Raw genomic sequence first — 21,803 nt, forward strand, 5'->3', positions numbered from 1 at the left:
GCTAGAATGAAGGTTTAAAATTGCCTACCAGACATGACTATCCAGAATGCAGCAATCAGTATTGGGAGTTTAGGCAATCTCAAACCAACCGTCGGTCTATCCATACTCAAGATGCGTATCATCATAATAATATGGATCGGCGCATAAAAAATGGAAGTGTTAATAATCGACTGGGAAAAAGAGTTGTTGACCAAGACTAGACTGATCATGAAAAGGAAGGCAATGAAAGAAAATATGTTTGGCAGGAAGGCCAATGGTGCCTAGGAGGTTTAACAAGAAGCCAGAAGAGAAGGGTGCAGCGCCTAAGGAATAAAGAGATTGAACAGGCTCAAGCATCCGGTAAACCTCAAGTATGGCGTACCAAGCAAACAATCGATAGAAAGCAACTATCGGCTAATATCCAAATGGCTTTTCTGTTGCCATCGGAATTCGGAGCTCCGGTAGATCAAGAAGTTTATTCGGATTTCGATGAATCAGAGTATGAGGAGATAGTTGCCAAGTTAATGGTTGTACAGCAAGCAATATTTGACAAACCAGTCAAGCATCGGCACTTAAAAGCTTTATATATGAAAGGTCTTATTGATGGAAAGCCGATGAACAAGATGTTGGTGGACGAAGGTGCTTCTGTCAATCTTATGTCTTACACCACTTTTCGTAAACTTGGCAAAGGACTAGGAGATCTGATGGAGACTAACATGATGCTTAAGGATTTTGAAGGTAGTACATCTAAGACCCAAGGGGCAATGAATGTCGAACTAACAATCGGGAGTAAGACTCTACTCACCACATTCTTCGTCATCGATGGAAAAAGGATTGTACAGTCTACTCCTTGGTCGTGATTGGATTCATATGAACTATTGTGTGCTATCAACCATGCATCAATGTTTGATTCAATGGCATGAGGATGATGTCAAACTAGTTCACGCTGATGAGTCTATGAGCATCGCAACAGCCGATCTAGTCTTCTAGGAACTAGGAGACTTTGAATGCTTTTCTAGCAAGTTATGGGAAGGAGGCTTCATTAAGAACATCAATGAAAGCCAACAACCGATGCAAGCGATTAGCTCTAAGAGTTTGTTTTAGTAAATAGTCACGGCTCCACGTCGACCATTGGATTAAGGAAGAATAAGCATTGGTCCTGGAGATAGGCTTAGGCCGACGTATGTGAATGCTAAGTCAAATCATAAGTGCTATTCAGAGTTGATAGATCTATTATAGGAAGTTTTGTTTCGCTTAATGAGATGCTTGGCCTGGATCGATCGATCAGTTTAACCTTCGGTCTAAAAGTTATGGTGCAACATATCAATAGCAATCGATGAAACATATTTGAAGGAATATTACCCTAACATTTGATCAACACTTGATAGCCAATTCATTTAGTCATCGGCTCTAATAGCTGGTACTAGAAGTGTATCGCCTCTAGTTCAAAAATAAGCCTGAAGATGTGAAAAGGCCGATACGATACGTATCGCCTATAGAGCAAAAACAAAAATAAAGACAGTCATGACAATAAGAAGGGTGTCTGCACTACCATGATGTACCTACAACACGCTCAGCGGCTAACGCAGGAAGCCTCTTGGCCAGCCCTGACCTTTGTTGCAGTTTGTGGCTTCGGCAAGCAAATTTTTCACAGTGCTCTTTTTGTGTTCTCAACAAGATATGATTGTGGTACTTCTGAAACTGACAACCGCCTTATTAAAAGTCAGAAGCAGTAAAATGAAAGATTGCTCGCAATCGGCTCGGAATTGGAAGATCAAGACATCAAGCCGATAGAGCCCTCTATGTAGTGCATGCAAGTTAGATTTCCATGCATATATATACATGATGTATGTGGGCACAAAAAGGATGAATCAGATCTTGGAAGTACGTGTGATCATGCCATATCATATGTTTGATTGGGAATGCAGAGATCATAAGGCTAACGAAGTCTAGTTGATATATGCACACTGGGAGAAAGTCCGAGCAAAGGCATTTATCGGTTCAAAGCGGAGGTATGCATATTCTTTATTTCCTACTTTTCCTATCACTTGTGAACAATCTATCATAGGAAAAGCATGATATCTAAGTAGTTGATGAATGAGATATGGTATGATGAAAAAAAACTTGCTTTTTTTGCAAAGTACTTGGAAATTTTCTTACAAAAATTCAAAATTAATAGCTTGTCTCCTCAATGATGTTGAATTTCCTACCAGAGCCATATATTAGTCTCATTAAAAATCTTTCACATAAGCTGCTTGCTCTTTGTTGAGTTTTGTCAAGTCTTATTGATCTTTGTTGAGAGATTTATCATGCTCCTAAGATCAAAATCACATACACGCCACATATTGTGCTGCTTCTATACTGGAAGTACGCAAAAACATGTTTTCATCCACCTAAAAATGTTCTGCTCCTACACTAAAAAAATGTGTTTCCTAGGTTTTATCAGAATAAATGCTCCAAGTTCTTCATAATATTTCTCTCAAAATTTGTTGTAAAAAGACATGGGTTATGCAAAATATAAAAGACGGACACAAAAGAGGTCCAAAGTAAAAAGAAAAAAAAAGAAAAGAAATGAGAAAATGGAGTCCATGTTCTCGCAAAAATATCCTATAAGAGAGAAATATATTTCAAAGAACATAGTAGAATTAGGTTAGCCACCAAATATTTCATGTACATGCACATCTTGATCTAAGAGTATGACATTTCTCTCCTTGGATCCGGGATTTTACCTTACAATATATGCAAGGTAAGTACGCTACATATTTTATCCCTACCTAAAACTCCACATAAGCTTTTTAGAAGTAGGACAAGAAGAGACAAAACAATGCTTTGACAAGGAACTATACATATTGAGCGATCTGAGAGAATCATTTGATGGGCAAAGCTATGTTTTAATTTGAAAATCTTTCAAAAACCCAAGTTTTCTGAGCAGGGGAAGCGAGGATGACTAGATTCTAATCCGTTCCATTCCTCAACCATCCAAGATGGTATGGTAGACACTTCAAAGTTCACATGTGTAGGTGAGGCTTAAAATAAGGTAATATCGCTGCCAGTAAATTCATCGGCTCCTTAAAAGAAGACTATCGGCTAGAATACCTGAACTTTTAAACAGCATATTTCTATACTGTCGGTTAACTTGTATTGTTATGATTGAACTTAGGGGGCCAGCTCCTAATCGGCTAAAGCAGATGAGCGAAGATGCAGAGAAAGATCAATTTTGAGGTTATCAAGATCAAAAAGAAGATGGAGCCGATGCAGCTTTCAGTGATTGCGATCAAATGACATCGGCTAGGGAAAAGAAGACCACCGGATCAAAATAGTTCGAAGGATGAAAACTCATACTTCAAACTAGGGGGGCTTGTGTTTACACCAAAATTTGGTAAGCTTATCCTAGAAAGGAAAAGATCGGCCGATAATGTCAAATACAAGAAAATCTCCTAATTAAGGGATATTTAATATATTTAAGAGAGACATGACATCCAGGTGTATATCAGGATGAAAGAAACAAGGACACGTATCAAACAAGGAAGCTTTATCATCAAGGACTCTGCATAAGGAAAGTTAGTCCATGTATCTATATTTTTTGTTATCTAGTCATGTTCGTTTAGGACTCTTATTAGCTCAGGGTATAAATATAAACCCCCGGCTATTGTAACGAGAACAATCAATCTAATATACAAGTCATTTACTTTTTTGGCTCTGACCACCCCTTAGGAGTAGGAGTAGAGTAGATCTCGGCGAGTTCTTCAGCAAGTATGGCTACATCGATCCGGTCGACCTTCACTGCTTGTTGTAAGTACCATCATGGCTTATACCTCTGTTTGTACGGCTGCATCGATCCGGTCAACCTCCACTGCGACTCTGGTATAAGTTAGTTATCGATTCTTGTCTAGTTTAAGTATGGTTGCATCGATCCGGTTGACCCCCACTGTATGAACTAGATCAAGGTCAAGTTATCGGCTCTACCTTAGAATGACAGCCTTTGGTAGATTCATTATCACCGATATTGCTTATTGCTTTCATTATTCATCTAAATTACAGCAATATCACTCTGTCCGATTGGGATTGATCTAGATCGGCCTTATATCCTGTTTAGCCCATCGTTTGTTAATCTAAACTGATCTAATCTGTACATTAAACGATGAGTTATGTTTTATCGGCTGTTTTACATCAATCTTGATCGTGCATAGCGCGCGGTTAAAGCATGTTGCGTCTTGAGTAGATTTATTAGCTAGCGAAAACTATTCCATGGCCCGTAATCACGGCCAGTGTGATTCTGCCTCATGCCCCACTATTAGCACCGTGAAGTGGGGATCGTTATTTGGTAGATCTATTTTTGATAAGACATGACTTTAACTATGCGCTATGCCTGAATCAGTTGTTTTAACCGATATCGAGTGCTTTCACGAGCAGTTCGCATCACGAGACCATTGAAGTAAAGATATGTTGAAAGATGTGTTAGCCCTATGATCTTATTATTGTATTACAGCCTGCATGATTGTGCCTTATGCTCCACTGATATTAGTAATGAGTTAGGGTCGTTGAGTCTATTGTTATTTCTACGGCCTGCATGATTCTACCTCATGCCCCACTGGTCATAGCGATAGATGAGATCTAACATTTTTATTAGATTTATCTTTATTAAACGGTTAAATGGTATTGGATTATTTCTTTATATAAAAGGGGTTCGATTGCTTATAATCATTGGCTCGGCATAAACCAATCATTGTTGACATCTTATTATCATTGATTAATATCTGCTCAAATAACGACATTTATCTTGAATGATAACCGATTCTTCTTATACAACCCAATGAGCTTTAACCGATTTATTCTCATGAATATACTGAAATCGACTGTTTAGTCGATCTCCTTTTATATCGGCTCTCAGAGCCGCACATTCGGGACTGTCTAGCAACACTGGCAAGTTCCGCCCTTAATTACTGATAAGCTTTCTCTCCTTGTCAATTACAGGGTCAAATTGACTGGCACGTCTTGGAAGGAGTGCGCATGATCGACCATCTCTATGCTGAAGCTAGGCGGATCTATAGCTCCATCGAGCAGACCCTTTCGGCTTGCTGCGTTTGTCCTCGGCATGGGATGAAAATTTTATGTCGATAGTGTGAAACATATGCAACATCCAAATAAACATACTTGCAATATAAAAATAGATAAAATATTAGAAATATAAGCTTGCAACATACGTGTACAACCATTGCAACATCCCGATCTACTTTTGCAATATACATATGAAACACTTTGCAACATACTTATGAAATATCTGAAACACTTGAAACATAGGCTTGCAACATGCTCTTTCAGCGCAACATCTTGTTGCTTGCGAATAGAGACACGTCGGCACGTGGAGTTCACCAGTGTAGAGCTTGCCGGTGGCACGGACCTCGCCGCTTCGGTGGAAAAGGCCACGGCAGGCCTGGCAGAGAAGGCCAGGGCAGGGCAGGAGATGCAGTGGAGAGGGAGATGTCGGTCGGCAGAGCGGGAGGAAGAGCGGCCTCCGCGCTTGGGCGAGATGGAGATGCCGATCGGCAGAGTGGAGGCGCGATGGAGAGGGAGCCGTGGTGGAGAGCACCCAGCACGTTCACTTCCCATAATTACCGACAAAGGCCATGTTCGCTTCTCTTATAATCCATCTTTTTCAATTTATTTTTTTAACCGAAACAGTATTTTTTCTCACATTAAATCAGCCGGAACAGTGTTTCGGTTTATTTTTTTCAGCGAAGCGAACGGGGGCCAAATTATTGCGAAAGGGCATTTAGTTAGGTTACGATCATTGTACACCGGACGCTTGGGCTTGGGAGCACCCCAGCCGTCGGATTTAGGGGGTGTTTGGATACAGGGACTAAAGTTTAGGAGATGTCACATGGAATGTTTAGATAATGATAAAAATAAATAAATTACAGAATTCGTCAGTAATCCACGAGACGAATATATTAAGCCTAACTAATCCTTTATTAGCACATGTTACTATAGCAACACATGGTCAAATGATGGACTAATTAGGCTTAAAAATTGGTCTCAAAAAACAGTTTCGATCTATGTATTTAGTTTTATAATTAGTCTATATTTAATACTTTATGTAAGCCGCGCCTTCCCTTTTGATTAGGCCAGTGACAATAAGAATATAGGTGTAGTGATGAGAAACTCAGTAAATTTTTTTTCATTTTATGATTTTTTATGTATTTTCGAGACTTTACCATCATGAAGGTATAATTTTATTTACCCCTAAAAAGTATAGGTAAAAGTTTATATGAAAAAATTCTTACTAAAACATGCCATGATATGTAGCAGTTCTCCTTTATTAATGCGATTCTTGGAGAGGACCGAAGAAATTAAATGGTACAGACATGCTGACCCCAGCCATCCAAGATAAACAGACAACTTAAAAAATAACAGTCTATCAACCAAGAAAACCATGTAGATGACTGATGACTCTGATTTCACCTCCTCCTCCTCCTCCGCTGGACGGTGTTCCACCGGGTCGGCCATGACGTTCGGCGCGGTGGCGTCGGCGGCTGCAGTAGGGCTCGGGCCTGTGCTTGCTGGCTGTGCTCCTGCTACCGGTTGCTGCTGTCCGTGGCGGCCGAGGGCCGCCGGGCTCCACTCATGCCGGCACAGCGGCCGCAGGGTCGCCGTCGCCTGGCACCCGCCGCCGCATGAGCAGGGAAGGGAAGAGAGAGAGAGGAAGGGGAGGGCGAGATGGAGGTGAGAGGCAGGCAGCTAATTTTTTTTTTTAAAGAGATATAATCAAAGGTGGCCTATATTTTGATTTAAGAAAAATTTGAGGAGGTTTTCTCAAAAATTGTTGAGAGTGTCTCTAGAGCGCGGTTGATTTTTTATAAAGATAAGGTCTTGCTTGCAAAAAAAACTCGGAGCCCATCCGATCTGGACTGCGGATTGATTTGGAAATAATCTGAGGTGTTTTTTGGAAAATATTATGAGAAGGCCTCTGGAGCGCGGGTTGATTTACGAAAAATATAAGGGGTTTTCTATAAAATGTCCGTGGATCGTCCGATCCAGGCCGTCCACGCGCCCGATCGAACGGCCTCGAAAAGCAGGTGACATGGCACGCTGGCTGGCCGCGATTTAGGCGCAGGATTCATATGTAAAGATCCCATAGGACCCGTTATATCGGACGGTCCTGCGTGGCTGTCAGGGAAGGGATTAGGGTACTTTTGCAGGGGACTGGGGTCCGAGGGAGAACGAAACGAAACCCATATATCTGGACGCAGACACTGGGCTGCGCTGCTTCTCCGTCCCGCTGAATGGTCGCCGCCGGCTAGCCGCAGGAGCTCGCCGCCGCGCCGAGGCCGAAACCGCCGTCGCGTGTTTGCGAAGCTCTCGAAAAAGGGGCGCGCAGCATGAGAGCGGCCGTGAACACACCACCTCCGCACTGCTACTCGCGACGCCGCACCAGCGCCACGCTGCTGGATGCGCGCCATGTGTTCGACCACGTTCCGCAGCGGCGCCTGCCGACCCTGGCCGCGGAACTCCGCGCGCGGCCCGTGGCCGCGGCCGCCCGGAGGCCCGCGCGGCGCTCGGCCGCGTCTGCTTCTGCGCCCACCTGTGGTGCCGCTTCAGGTACTGAAATTGGAGCCTTTTCTTGGTTTGACCCCGTCTACAGATAAGCTTGTTGCCCTTTTGGAGCTGCCTCATTTGTCCGCTGGATTATCATTTGGTATTTGGCCAGTGGTAGCATCATTTGATTGTTTGCGTGTGTTGTTCAATGGCCCTTTAGTTTTGATGAGATATTGCGGGTTTAGGACTGTAGTATCTTTTTGTGGCACAAAAGTGTTATAAACCTTGAATCATCTAGCAGTCGGTCTAGAGGGTAGACATCAAGAGCAGTAGACAACGGCAACGATGTAGACCTAGAATGCTATCTGGAGGAAGGAGAAGGTGTCGAACCTGAGATCCCAGAGGGAGTGGATCCAGAGGCCTCCATCAGCTTCGTCGGTGAAGTCTGCTCACGGGCAGCGATGGTTGGGGAAGACGTCGGTGTAGCGGTCGTCGGTGTAGCGTGGCGGCGCGGCTGGTGGCGCTTCCCGTCACTGGCTGCGCCCCTCACGATCGGATTAGGGTTTGTCGGTGGGGTTTGCGGCTCACGGCGAACCTCGTATCTTGAGCCGCCGGCCCCCCACCTCTTTATATAGCGCAGTGCGACGGGGGCCCACCAACCATGTAGGGTTGGGCGCCCCCGATCAGGGCGCGTGACCAAGGCCCAATAGGCCGTTGGGATTATTGGTCAGGAGATCAATCTAACAAAAAGGACAGTGGGTGTTCAAGAATGGGAGCAAGCTTCAGTCTAGCTCGCAACTACAAAAGTAAGAAATGCTACTAATTATTACTGTACTTAACCAGGCTACCCCAGGAGTCCAGAGTATGTTGAATCTTCCTTATCAGTTGAGGGTTGCTCGATGTTTTTGGGTTTGTGCGGCGCACCCCTCTATGTTGGGTTTTCGTGTCTTGTTTTCTTAAAAAAAAAAACTGAGCGAGCACATGTTTTCGTTTTCTCTTTCAAATAAAACTTACGTCAAAGCTTTTCCTTTTGAATAAAGATTTGGTGTGTCTGAAATGGTAAGAATCGAAGAGACAGGGAGGAATAAGAGAGAATAGGATCATAAGATTTCGGTGTTCATAAGTTTGCCCTCCGTGTAATGTAGGTTTGTTTGCTCACAGGTGCACCAAATGAATTCAACTCATCTATTTCGTCATGTTTTATTGTTGGCCAGTTGACACTCCCTTAAACCTTACACCCCCACCCCCACCCCCGCAACTAACTGTTCTTACTATTTTTGTAATCTGTACCTGCCATCAATCCTGGAATTGGACTTATTAACACTTAGCCTTTATTCAGTCATGTGATTTAGCTTTATTTGATTAACTATGAACCTTTAATTTACGGAGAGTGAGGAATTAAATGTATGGCAACTTTTGGTTCCATTGTCATCTGGATTGCATCAAAATAGATGGAACAAAATAGCATATATGATGGTTGACCTCAAAGTGAAACTTGGCTGACTTGCCTGATAAATGCAACACACTTTGAACTTGGAAAATGCTTAGGTACACGTACAGAAAAATTGAGGCGGGAAAAGTAGTTTTCTTTGTTTTTTATTGTTCTTATCTGTTTGGAACATCAATACATGATATACATCATAGGCATAGCATTTTACATGCTTGTTGAGAGATTGTATCAATTTGCATGCTGGTTGGGAGGTTGTAGAGGTTTGCATGGTGTCGTTGTTCACTTGCTAGAGTTTGCTTCTTTGTAGTGAACATCATTGCTTGAGAGGCTGGGATCTCTTTAGCTAGCTCTCTCTAATATTTACTTGTCCCAAGCAACGTCTTCTTGCTGAAATTGGGTAAGGTATAAACCCTTGCTTGCAATATTCTACCCCTGCTTCATTCAAGAAGTGAAGCAAGTTCTTCATATAAATGAAGCATACTATTGTCATGTATTGCGCATTCTGAGGTTAGCCATTCTTGTTGGGTACTTCCTACATGCTTTCCAAGATTAACTTCTCAGCTTTGTTAAGATATGTCATACTTATCCAGACTACAACATCATTGACAAGCTTTCTAACCATTGAGCAGTTCCTCGTTTGTTTAGGACATTCCTGCAAATTCCAGTGGCCTCTTCTTCAACTTCTCGCGTATGTTTAGCTCCGTCTGCATTCTTGCCATCAAGACGGAACTTTGAAGGCTATATTCCTCGTAGCTGCTCCAGTTCATCTCTCCAGATCTATAGCCGGTCATCTCTGTTAAATCTATCACCATCTTCAGCTCTCATGGTGTCCTCCCAGCTCACCTCCTCTGACGTAGCCCAACGTTCAGAGGAATGGTTTGCTCTTCGCAAGGACAGGCTCACCACAAGCACCTTCAGTACTGCTTTGGGTTTCTGGGCTGGCAACAGAAGAGCAGAGCTGTGGAATGAGAAAGTCTTTGGAGCAACAGAGATCAAGCTGGCGGATACTGCTAGGTCTGCCATGGACTGGGGCACGCATCATGAAAGCGTAGCCATAGAGCAGTACACAAGCATCACAGGAAGACTGGTGGGCACCCTTGGCTTCGCGGTGCACACCGAGGCCAAATCCGGATGGCTTGGAGCTTCGCCTGACGGAGTCCTTGGGTGCGAACCGGACGGCGGGATCCTGGAAGTCAAGTGTCCGTTCAACAAGGGCAAGCCCGAGCTCGCTCTGCCCTGGCGCGCCATGCCGTACTACTACATGCCGCAGGTGCAGGGCCTGATGGAAATCATGGGCAGGGACTGGGTGGAGCTCTACTGCTGGACACCCAACGGGAGCAGCCTGTTCCGGGTGCCGCGGGACCGTGCATACTGGGAGCTCATCCACGAGGTGCTGCGTGACTTCTGGTGGGGCAGCGTGATGCCTGCACGGGAGCTGGCGCTCCTGGGGAAGGACGACGAGGCGAGGTCCTTCGAGCCTCAGCCCAAGCACCGGCTCACGAACCTGGTGCTGTATAGGAGCAGGAAGCTGGCCTCCGAGGCCAAGCTATTGTGTATGGATGTTGGTGGCCATGTAGAATTCTTCAAATGAGAAGTTCTGCCGGTGATTGTACACTATGTTATGACTATTCTTTAATTTAACTCATGAATTCGTTACCTTCCAAGCGTCCTGTTCTTTTTTTTTTTTTGTTCTGTTTAATAAAGAGTATAATCTTCCACACACATGTCCTTTTTTTTTACAACGACCACTCACATGTCTTGTGATCGTTTTGTGCGTTCATCAGATTTGATGCATTTGCATTCGCTGAAACTATGGAATCTGGAAAGGTTTCAGATTAGAACTTAGAAGGTTAGCTCAGATAATGGATTTGGTGGGTCGGCCAAATGCAAGTCCAATGATCCTTCTAACATATGGATACCAAGCTGTGTCGTGGCACCAGGGATTTCCTGCCTCGTGCCCATTGTAAATTGCAATGCTTTTGGGTTGGGCTTTGCTTTCCCTTGTACGCGAAGGAGAAGTGACCGAATCAGACAGCGATTGCCTGCTTCCTGGATATTCTCATTCCCTCCGTCCTGGAAGTCGAAAACGGCAAAACGGACTGCTCGTCCTATCTATCCCACCTGCGTGTGCCTGTTGCTGTTGGCTGTTGCTTCCGACTTCCGAACTCTCAGGAATCCTTGTCTGGCCTTGCCTGTGGGGCAAGCAAGCCTGTCTGAAATCATCCACGCCTCATGTGGCCGGCACCTGGCTTGGCAGGCCTGGGCCTAACATAACCCGGTGCCCCGGTCAAGAACATACAGGCGGCGGGACCTGTTCAAAACTCCAAACCAAGGCAGGTAAACCATGCGCTCGGTAACGCGGCTTTCTGATTATAGCGCAGCATGCCACTACCCTCGGTTCGGTCATTCTGTGGATGCCATGTGGTCGGAAGCGACCAGCACTAGTTTGGTTCAGCAGGTTTGCAGTATGTATCAACAGCAGGCAGCAGTGCTCTCCTGTCAGTTTTGTGGATCTTAAGCCATGTGGTCACGAACGACCAGCAGTCCAGAAGTTTGTTGATTCAGCATATTTGTGGTCTGTCTATAGTTAGAACAGCAGAGTTCGCGCCACTGTTCCACAATCCATGACCAGAAAGGCACCCATTGCATTCCAGAATCCAGATGTCCTGCAGATACTGCGCTGTTTTAAGCGACCATGCGTCGTTTCTGCCCAGAAGAACGGGACCAGACACTTGGTTCCAGGAGGAAGGCAGCACTCAGTAGCATGAAAACATGACCGCAGAGAGCAAACTAGCAAAGGATGGCCATTTATTTCGCTCACCAGTCACCAGCCCAAAATGGACCCAGTACCCAGACTTGCCAGAACGGAATAACAGATACAGCCACCAGAAAAAAAGATAAAAAAAAAACTGAAATACCTGGCAAAAACAGGCACCTGAGCACCTGCAGGCGCGAGAGAATCTAGCAAAGTTTGATGTTTTGTCTTTATTTATTCTAATAAATTAGGTGGTACAACGTTTCCACAACCCAGACAGTAACTATTACATTTGTCAATCGTCAAGTAACATAGCATGCAGCCACACAGGTAGATAGGTAACATTGGACAGATGTATACATCTGATTCTATTTTGGGGCCAATGAAATCAATTACTTCTGATGTTCCAGGAACATGCAGCATCAAGCAACCGGCTGGAAAAAAAAATGTACTGTTGTACTTCAACACTCCTGAGCAGAGCACTTCATTATTCCAAAAGGAAACATCCCTGAAACAACAGTACAAGTAAAGACTCAGCAAAAAAACTGAGGCCCGGTTTGGAGAGCACCATTCTAGTTTCATGCTAACTGAGCTAGTACAAAATTGCTGCAAGGACCAAAATAATATTATTAGAAGTATAACATCACCTACCGCAATTGTCAGTTGTCACCATTCACTGCTGACACCTTGATAGGGAAACCAGACTTTCATCTTCTGATTTTCTGGGTTATACTTTTTTTTCCTTTTTCTTGCAAGCAAAAACAATATATCAGCTGCTGCACCTACACCAATAGCAAACCGGTATACCTTTCTCTTTTTTTTTTTCTTTTCCTTGTTAGAAATACTCAGTCAAGATGACTGATGGATGGGAGCATCAATCAACAGAAGAAATGCTATGTTAAAACTGTATACATCCAATGGATATAACAGAATTGAACATCTATTTTTCTGTGGGGGGTGAATCTTCATACTTGACACAGTCACGACAAAGATTCTCCAGAAGAAATGTCTCTTGGAACTCACTGTCTATACATTTCCCACATCGCAAACATCTCGAGATGCAAACAACACACCCTCTGCAAGTACTAGGTCCGCTGGTCTTGCATTCTTTTGATGGGCAATCATAAACAAGCTTGTAGTTCGGACAAAGAGGGCACTTCTCAATATCAAGAGCATATTCACCATGAAGATCTGGTACGAAAGAATCGGGAACATATCCACCATGAAGATCTGGTAAAAGACGATCAGCATGAAAGATCCGAGGCTCCTGTTTGTGTATTGCCAGCTCCTTGTCTATTTTCATCAAGGATAACAACTCTTCATACTGCGCTTCTGATGCAGTGACACGATTTGTAACTCTTAGTTTCTTGATACCAATATCTGCTTTCATATTAAATGACCTCAGATTGTCAATAAGACCTTGATGAGTAATCCGGAAAGAACCAAAAATGCCCAACTGTATCAAAAAAATAAATAAAGAGACAAGAGGCGGTTAAGTAAATGGAGAATTGTGGATTGCCAAAACTGGTAGCACAAATTTTTCATACCAGTTCAACTGCTATTGCAACAAAACGGAAATACTGTAAAGCAAATAAAAATTCATGTGAAAAAAAAATCCTAAGCTTTAGTTGAAAAATAACTAATCCTTCTTTGTATTCTGCTGCAAAAACATGCAATATTATCAAGTTAAGTGCAAGTAAGTAGTCCTATCTAACTAGTTTGCATTCGAGTTTGTGGTCTGGCAAATATTATATAGACAAATGAATGAAATTAGCTAAATGAAAAAATATGTAAAATCTAAGTTTTCAGTTCATCTCATAGATCCAAACAGAGAGTAGCCAAGGTAGCAGCCATGTTCCACAAACGTATATTAGCACCCAGTAACATTGGCTGGATGCTCAGAGCTGTAAGTACTGAAAATGTATCTAGAGCTATCAGAAGCATGAATTCAACAACAATGTAGAATCTTTTCAAGACAATAACAATCATATAAGATGGTATAGCAATATAACATTATAACATTGGATTGCCAAGAATATCATAAGATAAAAACTAGATTCCTATGGAGATGTATCATGAATAAAACAGATTCCTATAGATTACACCATACTAACCTTTGTTAACTGTAGATTACTCTCTAAAACAGCTTTCAATCCCTGATCTGTGATGCTTAGACAGCCCATAAGACTCAGGCACTGCACAGAACCCGGGGACTTCTGTGTCACGCAAAGAAGATCAGCATCAGACACCTTCTTGCCCAAGTGCGAGTCAATATGGATGCATTTCCATAAAAAGGGTTCGTTCCGGACAGCTGAACGCAGTGACTTGCACACCATCTCAACAGAGAGGATGTCACGTAAACCAAGATAGCTCAGAACAAACACCATTGCTTCATGTGCATCATTTCCCTCCTGGACAGGAGCAACATCAACCATATCACAGCATGGAAAGGCTGTGTCACAAGAGCTAGATGGGTCCTCTGTGACCCCAATAGGCTCTGAGCAGGATGCACTAGGAGGCAACCGTGAAAACTGTTCCATGCCTCCAGCACCTGAGAGGCCTCCACATACAAAAGAATCCTCAAAAACACCGGTATAGTCACCACTCCATGGCTCCGGAGTGAGCACAAAAGCCTGATTCAAGTAATAACTCAGGTCGGCATAGAAATCATCATCGTCACCGCTTCCAAAATGCCCAGCACCAGACATGACTGTGAGGTCCCCAATGCAACTGGCAATCGCGGCGGTGAATGTAGTCTCCAGGTTCATCCCAAAAGGGTCCGTGGGTAAGAGATCCACAGGATCCGACTCCTCCACCTCCTCCTCCAGCTCCAGCTCCAGCTCATCCCACCACAGCGAATTCACCCCACAGGATGACAGAGGGGAGGCCTCCTCCGACCGACACCCACAACCAAGCATCATGCCGGCACAATCATCGGTTACCAGGAGCGAGCGTGACGAGCAACTCAGCGCCATAGCCTCCAACCTCCTTTCTACTACCTCCTCTATCTCTCGCTCTCTTTTTTCTCTTTTTTTTTCTTTTTTTTTTTGATTTTTTTATCTACAGAGGACGATAGAACGCGCGGCCCTAGATCTCCTCAAGAGAACCCTCTATTCCTGGTCCGGGCCGATCAAAAACACACAATCCCTAGGACCAAAAACTTCACGGAGCAGTCTCGATCATGGATCCCAATCCAATAGCAGAGAAGCTAGGCGCCCAAACAAAAAAAAATAAATATCCCGAACCCCTTCTACCAATCCACCCAAATCTAATCACCCGACATCACCAACACCACTCAGCCTGGATAATCACGCTCAAATCGCCAGAAACAATCAGCACCAAAACAAACACTCCTCCCAGATCCCCGATACAACCAGCAACAGTAACAGTGGGAAAGGGAAACCGAAATCCCCAAACCGGTATGGCAAGGAGGCCGGTGGCGATTGGCGAATCGGGCTGCAGGCAGATGCAGAGCTCCAAATGCGGCGGCGGTAGGACGGGTGGTGCTGGGATTGAAGTGGAGACGGTGGCGCGCGCAAACCCTACGCGGGAGGCAGGCTATGAGGAGAAGGTGGTGGTGGTGGTGGTGTGGAGAGGGGTGGCGTGGGGGTTCCGCAAAAATCTCGAAGCCTCCTCTTCCTTCCTGCCGTCCCCCTTGGCCTTCTTCCGCGCCGCGCGAGGGGAGCGGAGGAGAAGGAGGGGTGGGAAAGGGACGGGAGGGTGTGGTGGCCTCTGCTCTGGTGGGGGCCGGGGCAGCGGCTGGCTAGGCTAACGCGATCTGTTTTTTCTAACTCGCCTTTTCTTTGCGTTCTGGTGGGGGGATTTCCTCCCGTCCGAACGAGGGATTTCCTGGAGATGCCCCGCCAGCGGCCGCCGCACGCGGATTCTCGCGCCGTTGGGGTAACGGTGAGGCTGGTGGAGGCGGACCGCGCGAGGCGAGAGAGGGTTGGATTGAGGAGCGGTTTTGCTATTTGGAAAGTCTCCGGGCTTAATTTTGCATATCTGCGTACTTGGAAGGCGATCAAAGAGCTTGAGTGCGTTTCCACGGTGAAAATGACAATTCTAAATTCATGGCCATCTAGATGCCGCGGAAGAGTCTGGATCCAAAAGGAATTTAATTGATATACATAAAGGTTGAATCACCCCCTCCCAAAAAAAATAACACCTATAAAAAATCAATAACAAAGACACCATATCTATCTGAGATGAAGTGGAATATCAAATGGTGCAAGTGAACATTTTGTGCAAGCATAGATGTATTTTTTTCTTCCAAAAGATTAGTCAGCTTCATCTCTTGTCCCCAAAGTTTTACAAGCACTTGCAAATATGAAGTAGTTAGATGGGAACGTACCTCTTACACATGAGACTGAGCATTATGTTTCCTCTAGTTTGTCCGGATCTGATTCTCTTTCTAAATTTCTTGTCCATCTTTCTTAAATCCTCGGGCGGTATGGAAAAGAGGTAGTCGGGCAAAAGATGGCGGATAAGACCAACGATTAAGCTAGAATTGATGAACAGTGGATACGCTGATTGTTGTGCCACCATCCATAATGAAACACAAAAGCAGTAGGATAGAAGAACAAAAGGAATCTTCAATAAGTCGACGTTTGGAGAAAGAAAAGTGATAAGATTAGGGTTAATACTGTAAGTGCCGCCGGAACATTTATAGCCCCCTCTTGAAGTCGACGCTGCCAGAGGAAGAAGAGATGTGAAAATTGGAAAGGCTAGGGTTACTACCGGCGGTCTCGATAAATCGACGACGCCAGAGGAAGAAGAAGGGTGCAAAGGCGAGGTTTTTATTGTGCAGTAAGCCGACAGCGCCAGAGGAAGAAGAAGGGGGGTGAAAAGGCTAGGTTACTACCGTGGCACCGCTGGCATATTTATAACGGATTTAGTGAAACGGACGCACCGAAAGAAAAATAGGAAAAAAAACCATAAAAACATCTATAACGACTATGATAAGCCGACGACGCTAAAGGATGCAGACAATTAGAAAGGCTGGGGTTATGGCCACGGTACCGTCGAAAGAAAATAAGGGGGAAAGCCCTAAAAATATATATAACGGTCATGATAAGTCGGCGGCGTCGAAGGACACGAAGAATTAAAAAGGTTAGGATCACAGAGAATTAGAATGGTTGGGGGTTATGGCCATGAAGACGACATAAAATTTATGGACAAATGATAAATCCTATTTGTTTTATTGTTTCTATAAGGATAAATAAAGTTGTTACAGGAATGGACACTTCAATCCCTCCAAGCCCCGGCAATATAATCTCCCACCTCTTCACACACAACTCGTGTTTTCATCAGAGTCCGGGGGTTATCTGCAAAGTTGCCATCCATTTGCCGCCCGTTCCTTCCCTCCATCCGCAATTCCGCATCTCCCGGTTCACACTTTCATACCACCCGGTCCCCGCGCCCTGACGCGTGGGGGCCAAACGCTGACACGAGTCGAGGAGACTGACGCGCGGGCCACCCGCTGACGCAACGCTGTCCCCGCGCACGCCAAACGTCGGATGGGAGTACGTGACAGGCTGACAGCGGAGCGACAGCAGCGAGCCCGGGACCACAGGCCGCAGGCGTGCGTTTATTCATGGATCAGCTGGATGGACGCGTGGATAGAGCGGGAGCCGTGAGGAGAGGTTGTTGGGCGCTGCTCCTTACACGTGTTCCCCGCCGGCCACACGTGGAGCCGCCGTGACGCCGGGCGGGCGGCCCTGGATCGCGGCCGATAAGGCGGCCTGCTGCGCCTCACGGGCACCGGCCGCAGGCAGAAAACAGCGCGGTGGTGCACGGGGGGCGTGGTGAACAGGTTCCCACCTTTGAGGGGGTCAGGCTCTCCGTGTCGTGTAGCTGTTTGATGGTCCGGCTCTGTTAGTTTACTGGTCCATCACGCGCGTCCTCGCGCATGCCGATAGGGTAGAAAAAGAGATAAAGAGAATTTTTTTTAGCACTCGATTTACTACATAGATTGAATGGGGAGTAGAGAAATACAACCATGCAGCCGACAAATCCGGCCAAGGATCAATCATAGGCAGCGCAAAAAAATTATAAATAATAGATCATAATAAAATGCGGAGCCTAGAAGGAGAGGCGAACCTGCGGGGCGAACCCACATCGGGGTGGCAGCCACGGCGGCGGCCACCTGCGGGGGCAGCGGGAGCCAGCTCGTGGACGTGTGCCACCGTCCAGCCCACGCACCGGCCATCGTGGAGGTCTGGTCGCGCCACCGACCTGACCGCGCGCCCGTGGGGACGACCGGTGTCGTTGTTTCGAATAAACACCAACTAGTAAATTTGTATTTGTTGCGCGTTGGGCCCGGATGATGTGCTAAAAGACATAAGATTTATACTGGTTCGGACAGAATATCCCTACGTCCAGTCTGTTGCTGGTGTTCGTGTTATTAGCACTAAAAGGTTCGTAGTATGAGGTACAAATGGTCGAGAGAGGGACAGGTCCCAAGTCTCGGATGGAAAGGTCGAACGAGTGCTAAAAGCTCAGTTGTTGCTCAGTTACGTGTTATATGGGGCGTGGTGTGTAGAATTGATCCGTCCCTTAGCAGGTGCCATGTCCTTCCCTTTTATAGATCAAGGATGAGCACGGATTACAGATGTGAGAAAGAGGAAAAACTAGAGGCCGAGAAGGTCCTTCGAATGTACCGGGTCTTTCTTTTCCTTTGAGTGGGAAACGCTCAATAGGGTGCCGCACAACCAACACAAGATGAGGATCACACAAACCACGAGCAATCCACTAGAGTACCTTTTGGCTCTCCGTCGGGGAAATGTCAAGAACCCCTCACAATCACCACGATCGGAGCCGGAGACAATCACCACCCTCCGCTCAACGATCATCGCTGCTCCAAGCCGTCTAGGTGGCGGCAACCACCAAGAGTAACAAGTGAAATCCGCAGCGAAACACGAACACCAAGTGCCTCTAGATGCAAACACTCAAGCAATGCACTTGGATTCTCTCCCAATCTCACAAAGATGACGAATCAATGATGGAGATGAGTGAGAGGGCTTTGGCTAAGCTCACAGGGTTGCTATTGAACTGGCCATGGGGCTTAAATAGAAGCCCCCATGAAATAGAGTCGTTGTACCCCTTCACTGAGTACAACGCGGGGTGACCGGACGCTGGCCTTTAGCGTCCGGTCACGTGATTCACGCCACGTGTCCCCCGCTTCAAATACCGTTCGTCAGATTTCAACGGTCATCAGTTGACTAGACGCGTCAGTTAGAAAGTGACCAGACGCTGGACCTCAGCGTCCGGTCGTTTCCAGTAAGGTTCCAAACGTGATTTTTCACGACCGGACGCGTCCGGTCATGCCCGACCGGACTCACCCAGCGTCTGGTCACTTATCATCTCCTCTGTGCGCCTCACGTCAGCGTACGTCAGCACTAACCGGATGCACCCTGCCAGCGTCCGATCGTAGAGCGACCCAGCGTCCGGTCGTTTGACCGACGTCAGCGTCTTCGCTGATACATCTGACCGGACGCGCCGGTCCAACTGTGGCCAGCGTCCGGTTACTCCGAGTGACCTCCGTCTTTTCTATCTAGGGCGCTGGTGGCACCGTCGGACTGTCCACACTCTATGGACGGACACTCCGCCAGTGGAGTTTCTTACCCTTGCTTTCAAACTTCACCACCCTTGATCAAATGCGCCAACGACCAAGTGTATCACCTTGTGCACATGTGTTATCATATTTTCACAAATATTTTCAAGGGTGTTAGCACTCCACTAGATCCTAAATGCATATGCAATGAGTTAGAGCATCTAGTGGCACTTTGATAACCGCATTTCGATACAAGTTTCACCCCTCTTAATAGTACGGCTATCAATCTTAAATGTGATCACACTCTCTAAGTGTCTTGATCATCAAAACAAAATAGCTCCTATGGTTTATATCTTTGCCTTGAGCTTTTTATTTTTCTCTTTCTTCTTTCCAAGTCTAAGCACTTGATCATCATCATGGCATCATCATCATGTTATGATCTTCATTTGCTTCACTACTTGGAGTGTGCTACCTATCTCATGATCACTTGATAAACTAGGTTAGCACTTAGAGTTTATCAATTCATCAAAATCAAACTAGAGCTTTCACCTGTCCTGCTGATATGACAGACGATGCCAGGGATAGCACGTTTGCTGATCCTGATAGGGCCGTACTCTGGCTTCGTTCAGCAAGTGGTCACGTCCCGTCCCGCCCTGGCGAGCGGCGTGACGCACCAGGGTGTTGAGCCACGACCCTATGAGGAGCAAACGACGTAGAGGCTCCACGGTCGTTACTGTAGATGACATGAATTTCCTTCTTGGACCGTAGTGGTTGTCGTATGTTTCCGTCAGGATTCGTGTCCAAGGACAAATGCCGGCGCCCATAACACTGTAGGATAAATGTCGGTGGCCGCAACACTGTTTGGGCTCTAACATGCCTGAAAGGGCTTAAAGCGCCCGTCTAGTCATATCCTGATGGTACTTTCCTACAAACGTGCAGGGTATGGTCCTTGGTATTGCGGTTGACTTGAGTGTCCCGCCTTACCTGCGCCCGTAATTATGACGAGGCAGAGTCTGCCCCTAGACGTCGAGCGAGGCAGAGTCCGCCCCCGGACGTCGGGCGAGGCGGAGTCCGCCCTCAGACGTCGGGCGAGGCGAGGCGGAGCCTGCCCTCATACGTCGGGCGAGGCGGAGCCTGCCCCTAGACGTCGGGTGAGGCGGAGTCCAGCCCTCGGGGGTCGAGCGAGGCAGAGCTAACCCTCGGACGCCGGGCGAGGCGGAGTCTGCCCCCAGACGTCGGGCGAGGCGGAGTCCAGCCCTCAGGGGTCGGGCAAGGCAGAGCCAACCTTCGGTCGTTGGACATGAAGTGTAGTTGCGTTCTTGTCTGTTCGGAACTATCAATATTTGATGGTTATTAGCTCCACCTCTTTGGGTACCCCAGTACTAGGTCCCCGACAACCGGCGTCGGAGGGGCCAAACCCTAGGCCGACGTTCGCGCCGCTGCGACCCGCTGGCTTGCGTCGCGAGGAGGAAGGGGCGTGGGGGAGGTGGTGGAGGAGGAGGAGGAGGGAGGCCGCCGCCGCACGGAGGGCCGGGCACCGCCAAGACCGGCCCGCGCCGTCGTCGGTCGCGTCACGACTCGGGAGCGAGGGAGGGAGCGTACAGGAGACTAGAGAGGGGATGAGAAGTTTCCTGAAGAAGAATCAGGAGCTGGAGTATATATTTGTTCCACCGGATTCGCATGAGAAGCCGCAGAAGCTAGCAAAATGAACCCAGAGCGACGAGGAGACGGCAGAAGCAGATTCCAACAGAAGCGGCTACAAGCAATCTGGGCCACACTGATGGAGGATCGGACGGCTGGAAACAATTCGGGGTGACGTGGATGTTGTTCCTAGCGGCCAAAGCAAACTAGCTTAATGATAGTAGATGGGGGCTAATGCTCTGTCTCTACCAGCAGTTTCACATCACACATCAGCGATGAGCAACACCAGTAAACTTTCTAAACACGATTAGTAGACCAAAGACAACGTCCATAAACGCCCTGTTCACTAGGCTTATAAGCCATACTTTTTCAGTCAACGAATAATATTTTTCTCTCACAACAAATCAATCATCAGTACTGATCAGGCAAACCAACAGGTAATAAAGTGTGTTGTTTCATTCGCTCGTGAGATTCGCGCTGACTAGTTAGTTGCAGTGTGATGTGGACGCTGCCTTGGAGAAGGAGTAGACGGCGAGATCTTCGATTTCGGGTTCGGTGGCACCGGTTTGTCCAAAGAAGGGAAAAGGCGCGGTAACTGCAGGCGCAAAAGGCGCTTTTGCACGCTGGGCGCACGGCGGAAGCGCACGCACGCCCGGTCGCCCGCCTTGAGTCCTCTCGCAAGTCAAAGGTGCTTGTCTGTCCCGGCCGCGGATGCCTTGGCGGCGAAGCCCCCCTGCTCTCGGCAGAAGAACGGGTGAAAAGAGTGGCCGCCTCTGTAAGCGCTGACGCACGCGCGCGCTGCGTGTCCATCGCGGCACGGCGGGAGGAGAGCAGAGCAGCGCGCGCAGCGGCTTGGCCGGCACGGAACGAACCCTTCGGCCGCAGGGGCC

General features: G+C 46.7%; 2 protein-coding genes across 2 annotated transcripts; one reads left to right on the forward strand and one right to left on the reverse strand.

Moving 5' to 3' along the window:
- Window positions 1-7,216: 7,216 nt before the first annotated feature.
- On the forward strand, window positions 7,217-11,776 carry LOC136496344 (uncharacterized). Its single transcript, XM_066491997.1, has 2 exons — window positions 7,217-7,578; window positions 9,595-11,776. The coding sequence occupies exons 1-2, from the start codon at window positions 7,359-7,361 to the stop codon at window positions 10,554-10,556; spliced, it is 1,182 nt and encodes a 393-aa protein (XP_066348094.1). The 5' UTR covers window positions 7,217-7,358; the 3' UTR covers window positions 10,557-11,776.
- Window positions 11,777-11,927: 151 nt separating this feature from the next.
- Window positions 11,928-15,500, reverse strand: LOC136496343 (F-box protein SKIP14-like). The gene is made up of 3 exons (XM_066491996.1): window positions 13,835-15,500; window positions 12,372-13,176; window positions 11,928-12,228 (listed from the first exon to the last, which is right to left on the reverse strand). The coding sequence occupies exons 1-2, from the start codon at window positions 14,693-14,695 to the stop codon at window positions 12,661-12,663; spliced, it is 1,377 nt and encodes a 458-aa protein (XP_066348093.1). The 5' UTR covers window positions 14,696-15,500; the 3' UTR covers window positions 11,928-12,228; window positions 12,372-12,660.
- Window positions 15,501-21,803: the final 6,303 nt, after the last annotated feature.

Source organism: Miscanthus floridulus, chromosome 12 (genome assembly GCF_019320115.1).
Source record: "Miscanthus floridulus cultivar M001 chromosome 12, ASM1932011v1, whole genome shotgun sequence".
Classification (NCBI taxonomy): Eukaryota; Viridiplantae; Streptophyta; class Magnoliopsida; order Poales; family Poaceae; genus Miscanthus; species Miscanthus floridulus.

What these genes read in the sequence shown, in the direction of transcription:
- LOC136496344 (XM_066491997.1), top strand. Translation starts at nt 7,359, where the DNA reads ATGAGAGCGGCCGTGAACACACCACCTCCGCACTGCTACTCGCGACGC. An exon ending in CACCTGTGGTGCCGCTTCAG is followed by an intron (nt 7,579 to 9,594) that starts GTACTGAAATTG and finishes ACCATTGAGCAG; the next exon opens with TTCCTCGTTTGTTTAGGACA.
- LOC136496343 (XM_066491996.1), bottom strand. Translation starts at nt 14,695, where the DNA reads ATGGCGCTGAGTTGCTCGTCACGCTCGCTCCTGGTAACCGATGATTGT. An exon ending in GTAATCTACAGTTAACAAAG is followed by an intron (nt 13,177 to 13,834) that starts GTTAGTATGGTG and finishes TTTTTGATACAG; the next exon opens with TTGGGCATTTTTGGTTCTTT.